The 14,740-nt window shown below is 54.3% G+C and overlaps 1 protein-coding gene across 3 annotated transcripts in view; it reads right to left on the bottom strand.

Annotated features, from left to right (window-relative positions):
* Window positions 1–8,763, bottom strand: part of CAMK2A (calcium/calmodulin dependent protein kinase II alpha) — a 70,110-nt gene extending 61,347 nt beyond the window's left edge. For all 3 annotated transcript variants that reach the window (XR_004033086.1, XM_030826617.1, XM_030826624.1), the window contains exon 1: window positions 8,492–8,763. Coding sequence is in view for 2 of the 3 variants with exons in the window: in XM_030826617.1 (XP_030682477.1) it covers window positions 8,492–8,553 (62 nt within the window). In the remaining variant the exon portion in view is untranslated. The remainder of the gene's footprint in view (window positions 1–8,491) is intronic.
* Between the last annotated feature and the right edge of the window lie 5,977 nt (window positions 8,764–14,740).

Genomic DNA, 14,740 nt, shown 5'->3' with positions numbered 1-14,740 from the left:
GGTGGTCAGTAACACATAGCCCAAGCTGGCTGATTTGATCACTCAGGACGTGGACCCCAGAATAGACAGGTTAGAATGCCTGGGGGAAGGGAAAGAGCTGGGGTTGGCCGCAGAGGCAGCATCACGCACTGGGCTACAGTTTGGGCCACGTGTGGCTGCATCAGAACCTTGTATAGCCCATAATGTCTTACTTTTGAAGTCCACTCCCTCCTATTCCAAAGCTGAAGAAACTGGGGCCAAGACTTTGAACCAGGACTGCTGATTCATAGTCATTGCTTTTTCCAATACCCAGTACTCTCAGATTAGAGGGGGTCCGACCTTGAGGTCCATAGTTGGGCTCTGGAGTAGGAGGACCTGTGGAAAATAACAGCATTCTGTGTGTTGCAGTGAGTGTGCATTTTGGAAGGTGGAGAGTACCCACAGCTTACCTGAGATTCTCTGAGGGCTCCTAATTCCCAAAACCGTTAAAAAGCTGGGGTCAGTTTCATTCAGAAACAATGAGAAGCTTTTAGGCCTCAGCTGACCCATCTGTGAAATTAACTGTTGATAAGTAATTTTTAAGCCTTCTCTTTCTTTCTTTCCCATTTAGGCATTAGTACCTTTTTTTTTTTTTTTTTTGAGACGGAGTCTCGCTCTGTCACCCAGGCTGGAGTGCAGTGGCGCAATCTCGGCTCACTGCTAGCTCTGCCTCCCGGGGTTCACGCCATTCTCCTGCCTCAGCCTCTCCGAGTAGCTGGGACTACAGGCGCCCGCCACCACGCCCGGCTAATTTTTTGTATTTTTATTAGAGACGGGGTTTCACCGTGGTCTCGATCTCCTGACCTCGTGATCCACCTGCCTCGGCCTCCCAAAGTGCTGGGATTACAAGCGTGAGCCACCGCGCCTGGCCAGTACCTTTTCTTAATAATAAACAAACAAAACACAGCTCTGCAGCTTCTCAAATGGCAAATAGATCAGAGGAGATGGGGCTGGGTGCTCACTATCCCCTTTGCTTGACTCTCTCCACTTCTTCCCAGCTCTGTAAGCAGAACTCCACAGAACAAAGCATTATACAGCCAGAAAATCCTAGGACCTGTTACTGAAACCACACCCCTCCCGTCCTCTCAACCGCCTGAGGCTGCAGCCACCCACTCCCAGACTCTAAAAGATGCTGCAGGGACGCAGTGTGCTCGAGCTGTCCCGCACTGCCCCCCGCCCCCAAACACCAATCCAGCAGAAGTCTCATGGGGGACACAGAAGGGCTGGGAACCGGAAGAATCTGTTTGCTGCAGGGAACATTGAACCAACAGAAGTTCCAACATATTCCTTGTTTCGGCTGTGCAAGGGTTTTTTTGAATGGGTCACAAAAAGAAAAACAGAAAAGTATTCTATTTTCTCTTTACAGTGCTTAAAGGCAGGGCCAGAGCCCAGCAAGGCAAGGGACATGCCAAGGGGTGACTTTCTCCTTGGTCTTTGATGGCCTGGCCCTGTCCAGAGCATACAACACAAAGGCTTTCAGAGGTCCAAGCATCAGAGAGAGAGAGGCCTCCAGGGGTAGGACAGCCAAACACTGGAGTGGACAGACACTGGAGTGTCCAGTGTTCATGTGTCACTGGCTTGTGTGACCATGGGCAAGGCCCTCGCCCTCTCTGGGCCTTAGCTCACCATCTTTAAGACAACAGAGCCCTCTTCCCTCCAATATACTGAATCGAACTGAGGGTACCATGGCTCTAAACCGTCTCCCACTTCATTCTTTCAGCAAAGCATCTCCCCAGATGAGGGTAGGGACCTAGGGCAGGAGGGCTGCAAGGAAGGTAAGGCCGTGGATGAGAGTAGGAATTTGCACATCTCTGCTGCCACAGCACTAGCTCCTGAGGCCGCAGCCAGCTGTGGGATGCAGGAGCAGTTCTGACCATTGGAATGTCTTCCTTCTGTGGAGCTGAAAGCTACCTCCGTTACTCTACATAGTCGGCAGCTCTGCCTCTAGGGCCTTTCAGGCCCCAGAACATCTCTGCAGACACGACGGGTTGGGGAAGGGGGATACATAGTCCCCGAGGGGTCTCTTCTGTCTGCTTAAGCCCCCCAATTCCTTGGGGTTCTCTCACTTGATTCAGCTTCCAGATCTTCACCATCCTGCCTGGCCCCCTCTTCCAGACAATCCACAGGTTTTTAATAGTCCTGCTAGGACCCAGCATCTGGAAATTGGGGTCAGGCTGAACAGGACAGAGAATGCGACCCCAGATCCCCCTAGGGTTGACATGCTCCACTGAAATACATACCTCAGAGCTTTTGTCTGAGTTGTTCCCACTCTCAGGAACACTCTTCCACCCTCTTCCCTCTGGTTAACTCTTCCTCCTCTCTCTTACTTTCTCTCTTTTTTTAAGATAGAGACAAGGTCTTGCTCTGTCACCCAGGCTGGAGTGCAGTGGCATGATCATAGCTCATTGCATCCTCAGACTCCGGGGCTCAAGCAGTCCTACCACCTCAGCCTCCCGAGCAGCTGGAACTACAGGACGTGCACCACTGCGCCCAGCTAACTTCTGGGTAACTCTTATTCAGCCTCCAGCTCCCTAATGTCACCGCCTAAGGGAACTTTCCCTGATACCTCCCTCACCCCAACTAATTGTGGTCTCTTTGCAGCTCACAATTCCCTGTGTGTGGCCAAAGCCCTTATCCAGTTGCATTTAAATAATTATTTCTGAAGTGATTTAATTAATGTTGGCTTTGCACTGGATTGTGAGCCCCGTGAGGGCAGAGACTACTTAAGTCTTGCATGTGGTGCATGCTGGGCTCAACCTAGGCCTGGGAACAGAGTACATGCTCAGGAAATACCTGTTGAAAGGATGCAAGGATTCCAGATGTGTTCCTCTTCTTACATGACCCTAAGACACCAAGGCCCTCAACCTTCTCCAGCACAGAAGGTCTCATTGGCCTTAGAGTCCCACCTGACACCATGGTAGACAGCCATGCCACACGAGGACCTAGGGGACCTGGGCTGGGTCTCAGCAGGTTGGGCTGCACCTGCACTCAGCAGGTTGCCTGGGGTAGGAGGCTTCCTACAGTGCCACAGAGAAGCTCCAAGAGAATGCCACAGGTGGTTCACATACAGAAGGGGACTGCAGCAAAGAGGGACAGAGACAGAGGCAGAGTGAGACCAGAGAGATGGAGAGAAGAGCACAGAGAAAGACAAGCCCTGCTAGCACCATCTTGCTATCCCTGCACTGGGAGATGGACTCGTGCTCTATGCCCTGTCACAGCCAGTGTGTGTGTGTGTGTGTGTGTGTGTCCATGTACATGTGTATGCTCCCATGAGCTGTGTGAAGACGCATGTGTGTGTGTGAGCACACATGCGTCAGCAACAGGATGCGTGTTGCACTCCGAGGCTCTGCCCTCACCCCACAGAGAGGCCATGGCCCAGACTGCAGGGCATGCTGGCAGCAGTGTCACTGTGTGCTTGTGGAGGGAGGTGGGGAGGAAGGGAGGGAGGGAGGGAGGCTCAGCAGAGTGTCACTGTGTCTCAGCCTGTGTGGGGGCGGCTGCGCGGGGGCGGAGGGCTGCAGCGTGCACCAGAACATGTGCGTGCCTGCCGCTCTGATGGCTTGGAGGAGAGGGAGGAAAGCTCGTCCCTTCCCTGTTCCTGCCACCCTTTCCTTGAGGTCTTGCCCCTCGATTTCCCATCCTTTGGCCTCTGGTCCCTGCACATCATCTAGTCCCCTAGCCTGTGCCCTGTCTCTCCTGTGGCCTTGGACAAACAACTTCTCTCTGAGTGTTGGCTCCCAGAGACCAAGGCAAGGACCATCTATGCAATGAGCAGAGCATCTCCATGGTCCTTACAATTCTGATGTTCTGGAGGTCTGCAATTTCCCATGTGTGCCCTCCACAGAGGGAGGCCCCAGAGGGTGGCATCTCTAATGGGGCATTGCAGGCATCTCCAGACGTATTATGATCCCCATTTTACAGATGGTAAAGCCGAGGCACACAAAAGGCAAGTGATTCACCCAGGATGGCTCAGTAAATTAGAGGCAGAATCATGATTGGAAAATCAGCAACATCAGAGTTCCCCTGCCCACATGGCCACTGCTCCTCTTCCCTTGTTAGGGGGCAAGAGGGAGGATGTTCCCCAGATACGGCACCAGTCATGATCCCTCTCAGCAGTCTTCCCCCCATATGCTGGGTGCTGGAGACCTGGACATAATCCCCTGAGCCAGTCTCTCCACCTCCTCAAGCTGCGGTCTCCTCATCTGTAAAATGGATGAGTAAGCCCTGCCCACCTCCTTCAGAGATGAGCTCATGGATGAAAAGCCTCGCCGGCCCCAAAGTGCTGTGGATAGGAGAGGGTATAAGAGGTGGAAGAAAAGCACGGCCCCCAGTCTTTGGGTACATGGATGCCCAGTGTCCTGTCTCCAACGTGACATTGTCCACCCAACAGCTCTGCCTGGGAAAGGCAGGATTGCTAAGCACATTCTACAGATGTTAGAGCTTGGGTCCCATGAGAGGACTTGAGCACCCAGGCCCCAGGACCTCAGTACAGGGAGTTGCCTCTGGGCCACACTGCCACCCGTGGATCAACCCAGGTGAGAGGGAGCTTAGGTCAAGGAAGCTGCCCTCTCCTCCCCGTCAACCATGCTGGCCAACTGCAGCCTTGGCAACCCCTTCTCCAACCCCAGCTCTGCCTTGAGTCAATTTCAGATCTGTTTCTAGAGAGAAAAGAGTGGGCTGAGCTCTCTCTCTAGTCTCTCTTCCTCCCTCTCTCTCCCTCTCTCAAGTAAAATCTCCTTCAGAGACTCTTCCTGTACAGCCCAGTGATGACACAGGCTGCAGGGCAACTTTTTGCCTTTCTAACCTCTCCTGGGGGTAGGATCAGAAGCTGGGAGAATGCCAATGGCTGAAAAAGGCTTGTTTTCCACTTCCTTGAACGTGACCCCTTCCCTGGGCCCTCTGGTGCATCCGTGGCAATCCCTTTGCCCAATAACCAGCATTCTTCCCTTTCTCAGAGAGGTCTTTGGAGAAGGCTGAGTATGCTGGGAGCTCTGGCCTGGCCACTTCAGTCCACACTGAACCCTGGAGCTGGTGCAGCATGCCTCCTGCAAGCTTCGGTGCCACTAGGGTCTGGGCTTTTATTTCTCTCATCCTCAGGAGAGAATAGGATTGGGTCAAAGGAAGAGGGATGAGCTCATCTCTGTATCCCAAGAGACAGCCCCACCCCAACCTTCTAGGAGACCGGAATCAAGTTCTTGACTCATCTGAATTCATATGCTTCAGTGGAACCTGCAGTCGAGTGGCATCAACAGGCTCCAGTAGCCCTGCCCGGGGCCCTGGCCCCAGTCACAGGTTCCCAGAGGGCTGCCCAGCAGGGCTGGAGAAGAGCAGCTACTCTCACATCCATAGCCAGCCCTACCCGGGGCTCTTCAAAGGCCTGCAGTCCTGAGCCAGACCTCACTGGGCAGGATGCCAGAAGCCCTCCAGAGGGATTTGCCCTCCTCTCCTGCTGGGCAGCCCAACGCCTTGAAGGAGACCCAAAGGCTCCCATGTGCCCTTTTAGGGCCAACCTGGCTGCCTTTTCCAGTCACCCTGCTAGTGATCTGAAGTGGGTTCTGGAACGGGGGCTCAGCTTTTGGGTGGTGACTGCAGTGTCCCAGCTGGCAGGGACAGTGCATCATCAATTGAAGGATGGGCCCTGCAGGTACCCTCATAGCTTCCTCCCACAGAAGAGGCCAGCCAGGGGGGAAGCACGATTTGGTCAACCTCCTCCCAGCCCCGGATGGGCCGACTCCAGACAAAAGGTACAAGCCGATCCCATTCCTCACTTTCAGCCTTGCCCAGCCTTTGAGAACAACAACAGTCACGCCGGTAGCAATCAGCACTGGGGGCCTGTCGTGTGCCAGGCTCGAGGCTGCATCCCTACATGCACCATCTCACTGAATGCTCACAGCCCTTTTTATCTCCAGACTACAGGTGGGGGTAAAGAGGTAGCATAGCCTGCCTGGTGTCACAGAGCTATGGGTGGTGAGGGACAGAGCCTGTGTCCCTAATGGCCATGCAGGGCACTGCCCCTCCCTGCACCACTGGATGTTCAGACTGAAGCTGCTGTGCAGAGCAGGAGCCCCAGGCTCCTCAGTGATGTGGTCTGGCCTTTTTAACACAGATATCAGGGGTACGGAATCAGTCCACTTTATCCTCTTGTCTCCAACACAAGCTTCTGCAAACTTAGGCTCATACACAGTCTTCCCGATGTCCTGCAAGCTCCTGACATTGCATGCAACATTTCGTAGGTTTGTGCGTTTTTCTGGGGAATGTAGATTTAGACTTTCATCAGATTCCTGAAGGAATATGTGACCTAAAAAAGGTTAAGAGCAGTCTGATGGTTCTGGAAGGAAGAAGTCTGAAATTGATTAAACAAGGCCTAGCTATGCCTGCTACCCTCAGTTTTCCTGCCATGGCCACACCAGGGCTCCCTTGCCCCTGAAATTCTCTGTGAAGGCTCACGAAGGGTCTCTCTGCCAAGTCGCCCCCATAAAACCCAGTCTTAATGATATCCATCTCCTCTTGGGGCAAAACATCACTTTTATTTTCACTTTGAACACTTGAGTCACATATCAACTCCATCTCACTGTACTCATGACGCAGTCCTGCCGGAACCCAGCCTTGGTCACTCCCTGAAAGGCAGCCCAGCAATTCTGGGGTTCTAGGTGAGCACTGGAAAACACCTGGGGAGGGGTCCCTGCACAAGTTTGTAGACAGCCTCAGTCCTCCAGAGCAGCCCCAAACATTTTGTCCCTGCCCCTACCCGCAAAAAAAGCACATTCAGTAAAGCTGAAAGTCTGCACATAAGAGTGAACACACGTACACATGGGGGTATATGTGCTCAAGGGAGGTGGTGCGTGCCTGTAGGATAGCATGTATGTGTGTGTGTGTGTGTGTGCAAGCAGCCTTCCTGTATACAGTCACAGGGCCACCTCCCACACATATGCAGACACCAGCATGATCTCACACATGCCTATAACACCCATACTCCCACATAAGCCTGTGAGCCCAGGCCTCACACATGCACACACATGCATGTGCACACACACGTACATCATCCTGTGTGCATGAACCCAGTCTTCACGTAGATGTGTATATCAAGACCTCACAGGAACACCATTGTGTCCGCATCTCATATGAGCATCCTCACACACCCCTAGACCTCACACACATGTGCCTTCCTATGTGCACACGGCTCTAACCTGCCATACATGTGCACATTTAATGAGTCATGTTTACACCCTTGTTCTCATTCAACCCAGCCAATAGCACTCTTGTGATACTCACACACATGCACCCTTGCCAGGCACACCTGCATTTTCAGGCCTTACACACGAAGCACCTCTTCCTGGTGCACATGCATGAATGCTTGCACACCCTTGCAGGGCACACCAGCGTACCCCCGTGTCACAAGCAATTTCCCTCAAAAGCCCTTTTACAGCCACACACATCACTCCTCCTCAAAATGCACACTAGTACACACACATTCAGAATTCACACCAGTACACACCTGCCTCCAGGGCCCCTCCCCACATGCTCCTGCTGCCACAGCAGAAACCAACCAGGGTATCGGTGCTCCTTTGCCCACAAGGCAAACTCTGCCTCCAAAATGCACCCAACCCTTGACCCATCCCAGGATCCTCCAGAAACCCAGCTGGGGACATCCAGGAATCCCTCCCTGACACTCCACACCCTACTGGGCCACCCACAAGGGCCTCCCCTCTTTCCTCATCCTCCCATCCTTCTCTACACAACAGTCATCAGGGCAGAAAATGAGCTCTGGGCTGGGCAACTTTGCTTGTCCAGAGCTGCTGCACCCTTCATGCCCTAGCCCCTGAAACAGCAGTGTTCCCCGCTACAGCTTGCCTGATTGCCCCTCCCCACCTCCCAACACCCGGGAAGCCTGTCATGCTCAGATATTAACCCCTATTGTACTGATGCCCTCACTCCTGGCAGGAGCTGAGAAGGGGGAAGTGGGGAGGGAGAAGTTGGCCACTCTGTACAGTTGCTGTAGGTGTCTAAAGTCAAGAAGAACTGCCAGGAGCTGGTGAATTCTCTGTCACTGGAGGTATCTAAGTGGAGGGCAGATGGCCACCTCAAGCAAAACTAGAGAAGGAATTCCAGCTTTGGACCCAGCTGACTAGGAAAATCCCTTTTTAACCCTAAGTCTCTAAGAATATGTGTGTATCCAGGTTGTGTGTACTTGTGTGCACTGTGTGTGTATGTGTGTGCACTGGCATACACTGTCAACCCTTCATCCCTACATACACACTCGCCTGGCTAGCTTGGCACATCTGTGCACCCACAAACATGCCCACGCCCGACTCTGGATGCTCTGTACACAGGCAGGTGTCCCCAAACCCATGCAGCCTGCCTTCATCTGTGTACACAGGAATGCTCCCCAAGCACTACAGGCACACACACCCCGCTAGAGACCCTGACCTCCCCGCCCCCCATGCCCTCCAGGACTCCCTGAGTCACAACTCACTTGCCCAATTCCTCGAAGAGCTGGTACTCTTCTGTGAAGCGGGTGCAGGTGATGGTGGCCATCCTGGCGCTGGGCAGGCAGGTGAGGCTTGGGACTGGGGGACCAGGACTGAGGCGCTGCTGCTGTGCTCCCGAACCTAGGAACCACTTGCCTGCCCGTGCTGCCGAGTGCAAACAGAGAACCGGTTTGACTGACGAGCCCGGGGCTTCTGAGCAGGGCACTGTGGCTGCTCACAGCCTCGCGAGCCTTCGTCAGCATCCAGGTCCCCATGGCAACCACCTCCGAAACGCCCTGTTCCCGTTGCCCCGGTAACTGCCTCCCCAACACCTGCCTGCCTTCCACTGCGAAACCTGCTCTCGGACGCCCTGACCATACCACACACAATACTGCAAGCTTGTGTGGGCCTGGGGGTGGGATGGACCCAGCACCCCTGGGGTGATGGACCCAAAGAGGGGCTGGAGGAGGTGGAATAGAACAAACTTTGTCCACAAGTGATCTTTTCTCTTCCCACCTCCCCCACCTCCAACTGTGGGGCCCTTATAGCAGACGGGATGGGATTAAGTGGGGCAAAAAGGCAGTTGCCATGGTAACAGCCAGTGGGTGCCGCATTCCGGATGGTCCCCAGGAAAGAATGACAGGATGCAGTTACCCTGGCAACTTCATCTCTAGAGAGACAGGTATTGCCCCGTTGCCCTGGCAACAGCTGGGTTCTAAGGTTTACAGGGAAATGATGGCTAATTCACCGGGATGCCTCTCCCTCTGTGGATCACTGTAGTCTCTGTAACTGTCTCTCTGTTGCCCTCTGTATTTTTTTTTTTTTTTTTTTTTTTTTGCTTCTGCCTCTGTCTTTCTTGTTACGCTCGTGCTCTTTCAGCTCTCTTACCACCTTGTCCATCACACTAGCACTCTAGCTTGGCACAGAAGTGCAGAGCACACCCCAGGATTCTGGAGGGAACAGCCCTGACTGCCTGCTCACCCCCACCTCTCACAGCTGTGACAGTTGCTCCCCTCAAGAGCCCTCCTCTGCAACCTCTCCCCAACCCCATGCCCCCAAGGGAACCACGGAAATCTGGTCTCCTGGTGCTCATGTCCCAGTTTCTGCTTGTGCTTCCAGTCAAGGTAAAAAAAAAAAAAAAAAAAAAAAGGGCAAGAGGGGGCTGTGGGGAGGTGATCATGGCATGGCTTACCAGGGCTAGGCCACTGGCCAGAGACCTGCCGTGAAATCTTCAATCCACAATTTTGTGGGCACCTTCCCTGCCAACTTCAACTCTTCAGGGCATCAGCCATACCTACAGCCACAAGATCTTACTCCAAGGTCTTGGAGTTAAGAAGAAAAGGGACTGGAGTTTAAGACTAAGGATCTGAGTTTGAGCTCTGATTCTTGGACATTTTTATTTATTTATTTATTTATTTATTTATTTATTTATTTATTTTGGAGACAAAGTCTTGCTCTGTCACCCAGGCTGGAGTGTAGTGGCGCAATCTCAGCTCACTGAAACCTCCGTCTCCTGGGTTCAAGTGATTCTCCTGCCTCAGCCTCTCGAGTAGCTGGGACTACAGGCGCACACCATCATGCCTGGCTAATTTTTTGTGTTTTAGTACAGACGAGGTTTCACCATGTTTCACAGGCTGGTCTCAAACTCCTGAGCTCACGCAATCCACCCGCCTCAGCCTCCCAAAGTGCTAGGATTACAGGTGTGAGGCACCGTGCCCGGCCTTTGGACATTTACTAGCTAAGTGATCATGGGCAAGTCACTCACCCTCTCTGAGCCTGCAGCTCCTTTTCTACACAACAGGGGAATGAAGATGCCCTGCAGGGGAAGGCTGTGGAGATGGAGTGGGCTAAGGGCTGTGAAGGCCTTTGGGAACTATGTAAACAGAAGGCCTCTTTCTAGGCTCTAGAGGAGGAAAATGAAGGTTTAAAGCGGGCCCATGACCACCCCATCACTCTAGCTTGAACTTGGCGTCTCAGACCCTGCATACACCTTCCCCTCTCCACTGAGGAAAAAGGGTGCCTTGGCCCATTTCGCAGCTTGATGGGCAGAGGCTTCATGCCAGCACCTGCCCCCAGTGGGCATGGGTTGGATAAAAGGATCCAGGCATCCAGACCCTCAGGGATTCTAGCCCACCCCCTCTGAACCTCCACATTGCCTTGCTAGTCCTCTCACTTGCAGGACATGTTATCTGCTTGTTGGTATTCTCCAACCCCACGAAGTCCCTGACTCACTACCCTACTTGCAGGGGCCCCCTGGAGACATCCGGATAACCCTCCCATTCGGCCCTTCTTCCTGGGAGTGGGGCGTAGGGGAGAATAAAGGGTGATCTCTCCCATTCAGTCACTGTTCCCAGGAGAAGAAAGGGAGGGCGGCAGAGGGGAAGAGGGGAAGTGAGCAAGGGAGGAGGGGGGTAATGGCTTAGCCACTAATTGCACCATTACCACCTTCGGAAAAAGGGAAAACCACTCAGTTTTGTTTCTGCGCACAATATGCTTCCCGCTTCTGCCGCCAACGTTGCAATTCAGAGGCAGAGAGGAGAGGCCTATGCCTGGGGGCCGCACAGCTGGTGGGCAGCAGACAGGGCACAGAACACGGTGGCCAAGCTACAAGCCTGTGTGGGGAGGTGGGGGAGGGCTGCACTGCCACCCTCCTGCCTCAGACCCTCTAGCCTGTCCCCCAGGAGGGGATGGCTTCCACACAAGAAAGTGCTGGAAGAGCCCTTAGTGACCACTAAGGCCACCTGTCATTGCACGGGGACAGGAGAGGCAGTGTTGCTTAGTAGTTACGGTGACTCCACGACTTACAGGCTATGTGATATTGGATGAATATCCTAACTTCTCTGTGCCTCTGTGTCTTCATCTGCATAATTGGGTCAATAATATTCCCTACCTCCAGGCTGTTCTGTAGATTAAATGAGACAAGCACAGTGGCTGACACTATAAATGCTCAATAAATGGGAAATTATAATTGAGAAACTCAAAAGTCCTCTCCCCTCACACACATCTCCCTGAATCACAGAAGCACACACCATCATCTTGAGTCCCGGCACTTCAGGGCACTGTTCCCTTAGTCTGCACTGGAGTTTAGCTCATGGTTTGGAAATCACCTTGTCTAAGCCTAGTTTGCAGCAATTTCTGTAGAACAAAGAACTAGAGCTAGAAGGAGAGGAACCACAAGGCTCTCCAGCTCATCAGGTGCCAAAGGAATGATGATGCTGCTTTAAAAATTCACAGTAAAACAAAAAAGCAACTATGCTGTGAGATTATGACGCTGTTATTAATGGAATTCTAATGTTCTGAACTGGGACAGTCCTGCGTGGCTGGGTGCTGGCCTGACCCTTGTTTCCCCTCCCCGTTCCCACTGATGAAATGGAGCATGCTCAGAAGTGAGCAGAGCATGTGGGGAAGGCCCTGGCATCAGGTCCCTCAGAGGAAGGTGTGAAGGAATGGAAGCAGGAAGATGGCCACCTCTCTCCCTGTATGTGATGTGGACCACGGGGGCAGCCTCTGTGGCTGCTGGGAGCAGGGCCAGCACAGCCCCGCTCCTGTCACCTGTTTCTTCCCTACTTCCATCTCTCCTCTCAACTCTCCTTTCTTCTCCCCTCTTGCCTTCCCCTCTCCCTTATTTTTCCTCTTGCCTCCTTTGCATCCTTCCTTCTCGGTTCTCCATCTTTCTCATCCTTTTTACTTCCTTTCTGGTTTCCAGCTCCCTCTCTTTCTGTCACCCTTCTCTCCCTCCCCTGCTGGCCTGCACTGTGCATGTGGTCCTGGGGGATGGGCAAGTTGAGGGCTGCAGGATCCAGATAGCAAAGAGATGGCTGGAGAGGCGGAAGAGAGAGGAAGAGGAGGGAGAAGAGGAAGAAGTCCCCTCTGAAAGTCTTACACACGAGCACACACACACACTCCTCTGAGCCTTCCAGAGCCTTGCTCAGCAGTGTGGCCACTGCCTCAGACAGGCACCCCCCGCCTTCCTAAGGGTAATAGCCACTCTGCTGAGAAGGCATGACTGCTAATTCACCACCTCCCCTGAGCCCGCGAGGCTAGCAGCTGTGCCCGGTGGTGGCGGGCACTGAGGAGCCAGCCGTGCCTCTGTGGCGCTGAGAGAATGAGCCGATGATTGCAGGAGGGGGACTGTTCCTGCCAAACTCCCCACTCCCCAGGGCCAAAGCAGACACGAGAGGCAGCACGTGTGCCCCCATCTGCAACACGCGTGTGGCATTCTAGAGCAGGCAGGCCTGCATGCTATGGGCTGGTCGCCAGGGGTGGGAGCCCTGGAGGTTGCTGAACACAGCCCTGACACGCCAGAATAGGGATTGGCATGTGAACACAGGCAGTGCCCCACAGAGACAGCAGGGATGAAAAGCGACCAGGGCTGGGTTCCTGCATGGGTGATTGTAGCCCCAGTGATAATTGTGACAGCTGACTCAAATCCCACCTTCCACAGCCCACACACGTGCTCACACACATATGCCCAAGTGCCTCAAGGTCCTGCAGGGCCTGGGCAGGCACCACAGAAAGCGTGCCATCCAAAGGGTCCCCACAGGGCCTGTCCCACTAAGGGCAGTGAGCGTAGGGGGCAGAATTGGTGGAAAGTGGGCCAAGAGAGAAATGGTCCTGCTGAGGGTCTGGGTGGAGGGAGACTGGGTTCATTCATTGCAGTAAGGCTAGGCCTACATGAAGTGGGGGAAGTCAGGGATCAGGGAGCAGCACTGTCCCTGAGGTCTCCCCGACAGGAGGCACTCTTGCAGGGGAGCATGAAGCAGAGAGCCATGGGACAGAGGACAATGGCTACTGGGCCAAGGGCTGCATAGCACTCCCTGCAGTTAGAGGACCTGAGTTCGAGTCCTGGAAGAGCTTGCAGGAGGTCTCCCCAGTGGAACCTCCACTTCTTCCTGAGAAAGATGGAGCCCAGAGCACTGGCCCTCCATCCAGGTGTGGGGCTATCACTTGGCCCTTGGGGAATGGGTTACCAGAGCCCAGGACTCCACTGGCAGGGCCCAGCTTGGACAGGCTGCCCCCTGGCTCTGGCCCCTACAGCTGGCAGATCAGCTGCCATCTGGTGCAGCCAAGGAAGAAACAGGGCCCTCACCAGGCATCTCTGGGCTCCACTTCCCCAGATCTGTGGCCCGAGGGACCGGAGCTGCCTCTGATCTGCCCTCCATTCCCTCCTCACCACACAGGTGCTCAAATGGTACGAGCACCTGCCTGGCAGTGCCAGTTGGCAGCCTGGCACAGAGTCCAGACCCAGGTGCCCCAGCTGGAGGAAACTTGGGCCACAGGAAATGGGAGGGGGCTGGCAGGAACCATGCTGATTGCTGGGAAGAGCAGAAGTCACCACAGGCTGAGCCTGTTATCGTAGTGCTTGAGTGCTCTGGGGCACCCAAGACCCTCCAGCAATCTCAGGCCTAGGCCAGCCGCCAGCTCCTCTAGACCAGGTTGCAGGCTCAAGCTTGCGTGGGGCCACCGGGCTGTTTGCTGGGCGCTGGGTTGGGTAGGACTCAGCTAGGCAAGCTCTGGGCTGGATTTGAGACTGGACCAAGACCTGGGGTCAAGTCTTCTTCTCAGGGCACCAGGAACAGGTGCCAGCCCCCTCCCCAGCAGGTCTTTCTTGGTTTAGGTTGGTCACAGGCAGTAAGCCTCGGTGATTAGGGGACAGCAGAAAGGGCCATTCATGGTTCTGCACTTGTGGTGCCAAAGGGCATGGGCGCCGGGAGAGAAGTGGGGGCTGGAGCTGGAGGGTAGGCCTCGGGCAGGGCTGACTCAGCAGGCACGGGAGAGGCCTCCATACAACTCGTGCAAGCCTGGAGCGGCAGGGAAGCCTTGGCTCCATGCCACCCTGGAAAGGCCCTGCCCACACAGCTGGGACAAGCACCCAGCAGAGCTAGAGTACCCTGAGGAGTGGGCGAACTATGGACAGCTCATCTCCCAGGGTGTGTCAGGCCTGGGCCACCGCCCTAACAGGTGACTTACTTCTTCAGAGCCTCCCTCCTGAGCAGACTGAAATGCTGGAGGTCACTGGAATCCAGAGGCCTCTGCCTGTCCTGGCTCCTGCCCCACCACACAGCTGGGCATCAACATCATAGAGGCAGGGAAAGATGCTAGTTGGGGGAGGTGATAAGGGGTAAAAAGAATAAGGCCAGAAGGAAGGGGTCTAGAGCATGAATGGTCACCTCCACCCAGCAGCCTCAGGCCAGACCCTCACTCCTGGACTCAGCCACATCTGCAGTGGGGATGGAGCTCTGTAACCAATACCT

The sequence above is a fragment of the Nomascus leucogenys genome, chromosome 2, assembly GCF_006542625.1.
Source record: "Nomascus leucogenys isolate Asia chromosome 2, Asia_NLE_v1, whole genome shotgun sequence".
NCBI lineage: Eukaryota > Metazoa > Chordata > Mammalia > Primates > Hylobatidae > Nomascus > Nomascus leucogenys.
The sequence above is the reverse complement of the archived record's forward strand: the minus strand, read 5'-3'. Positions and strand labels throughout refer to the sequence as shown.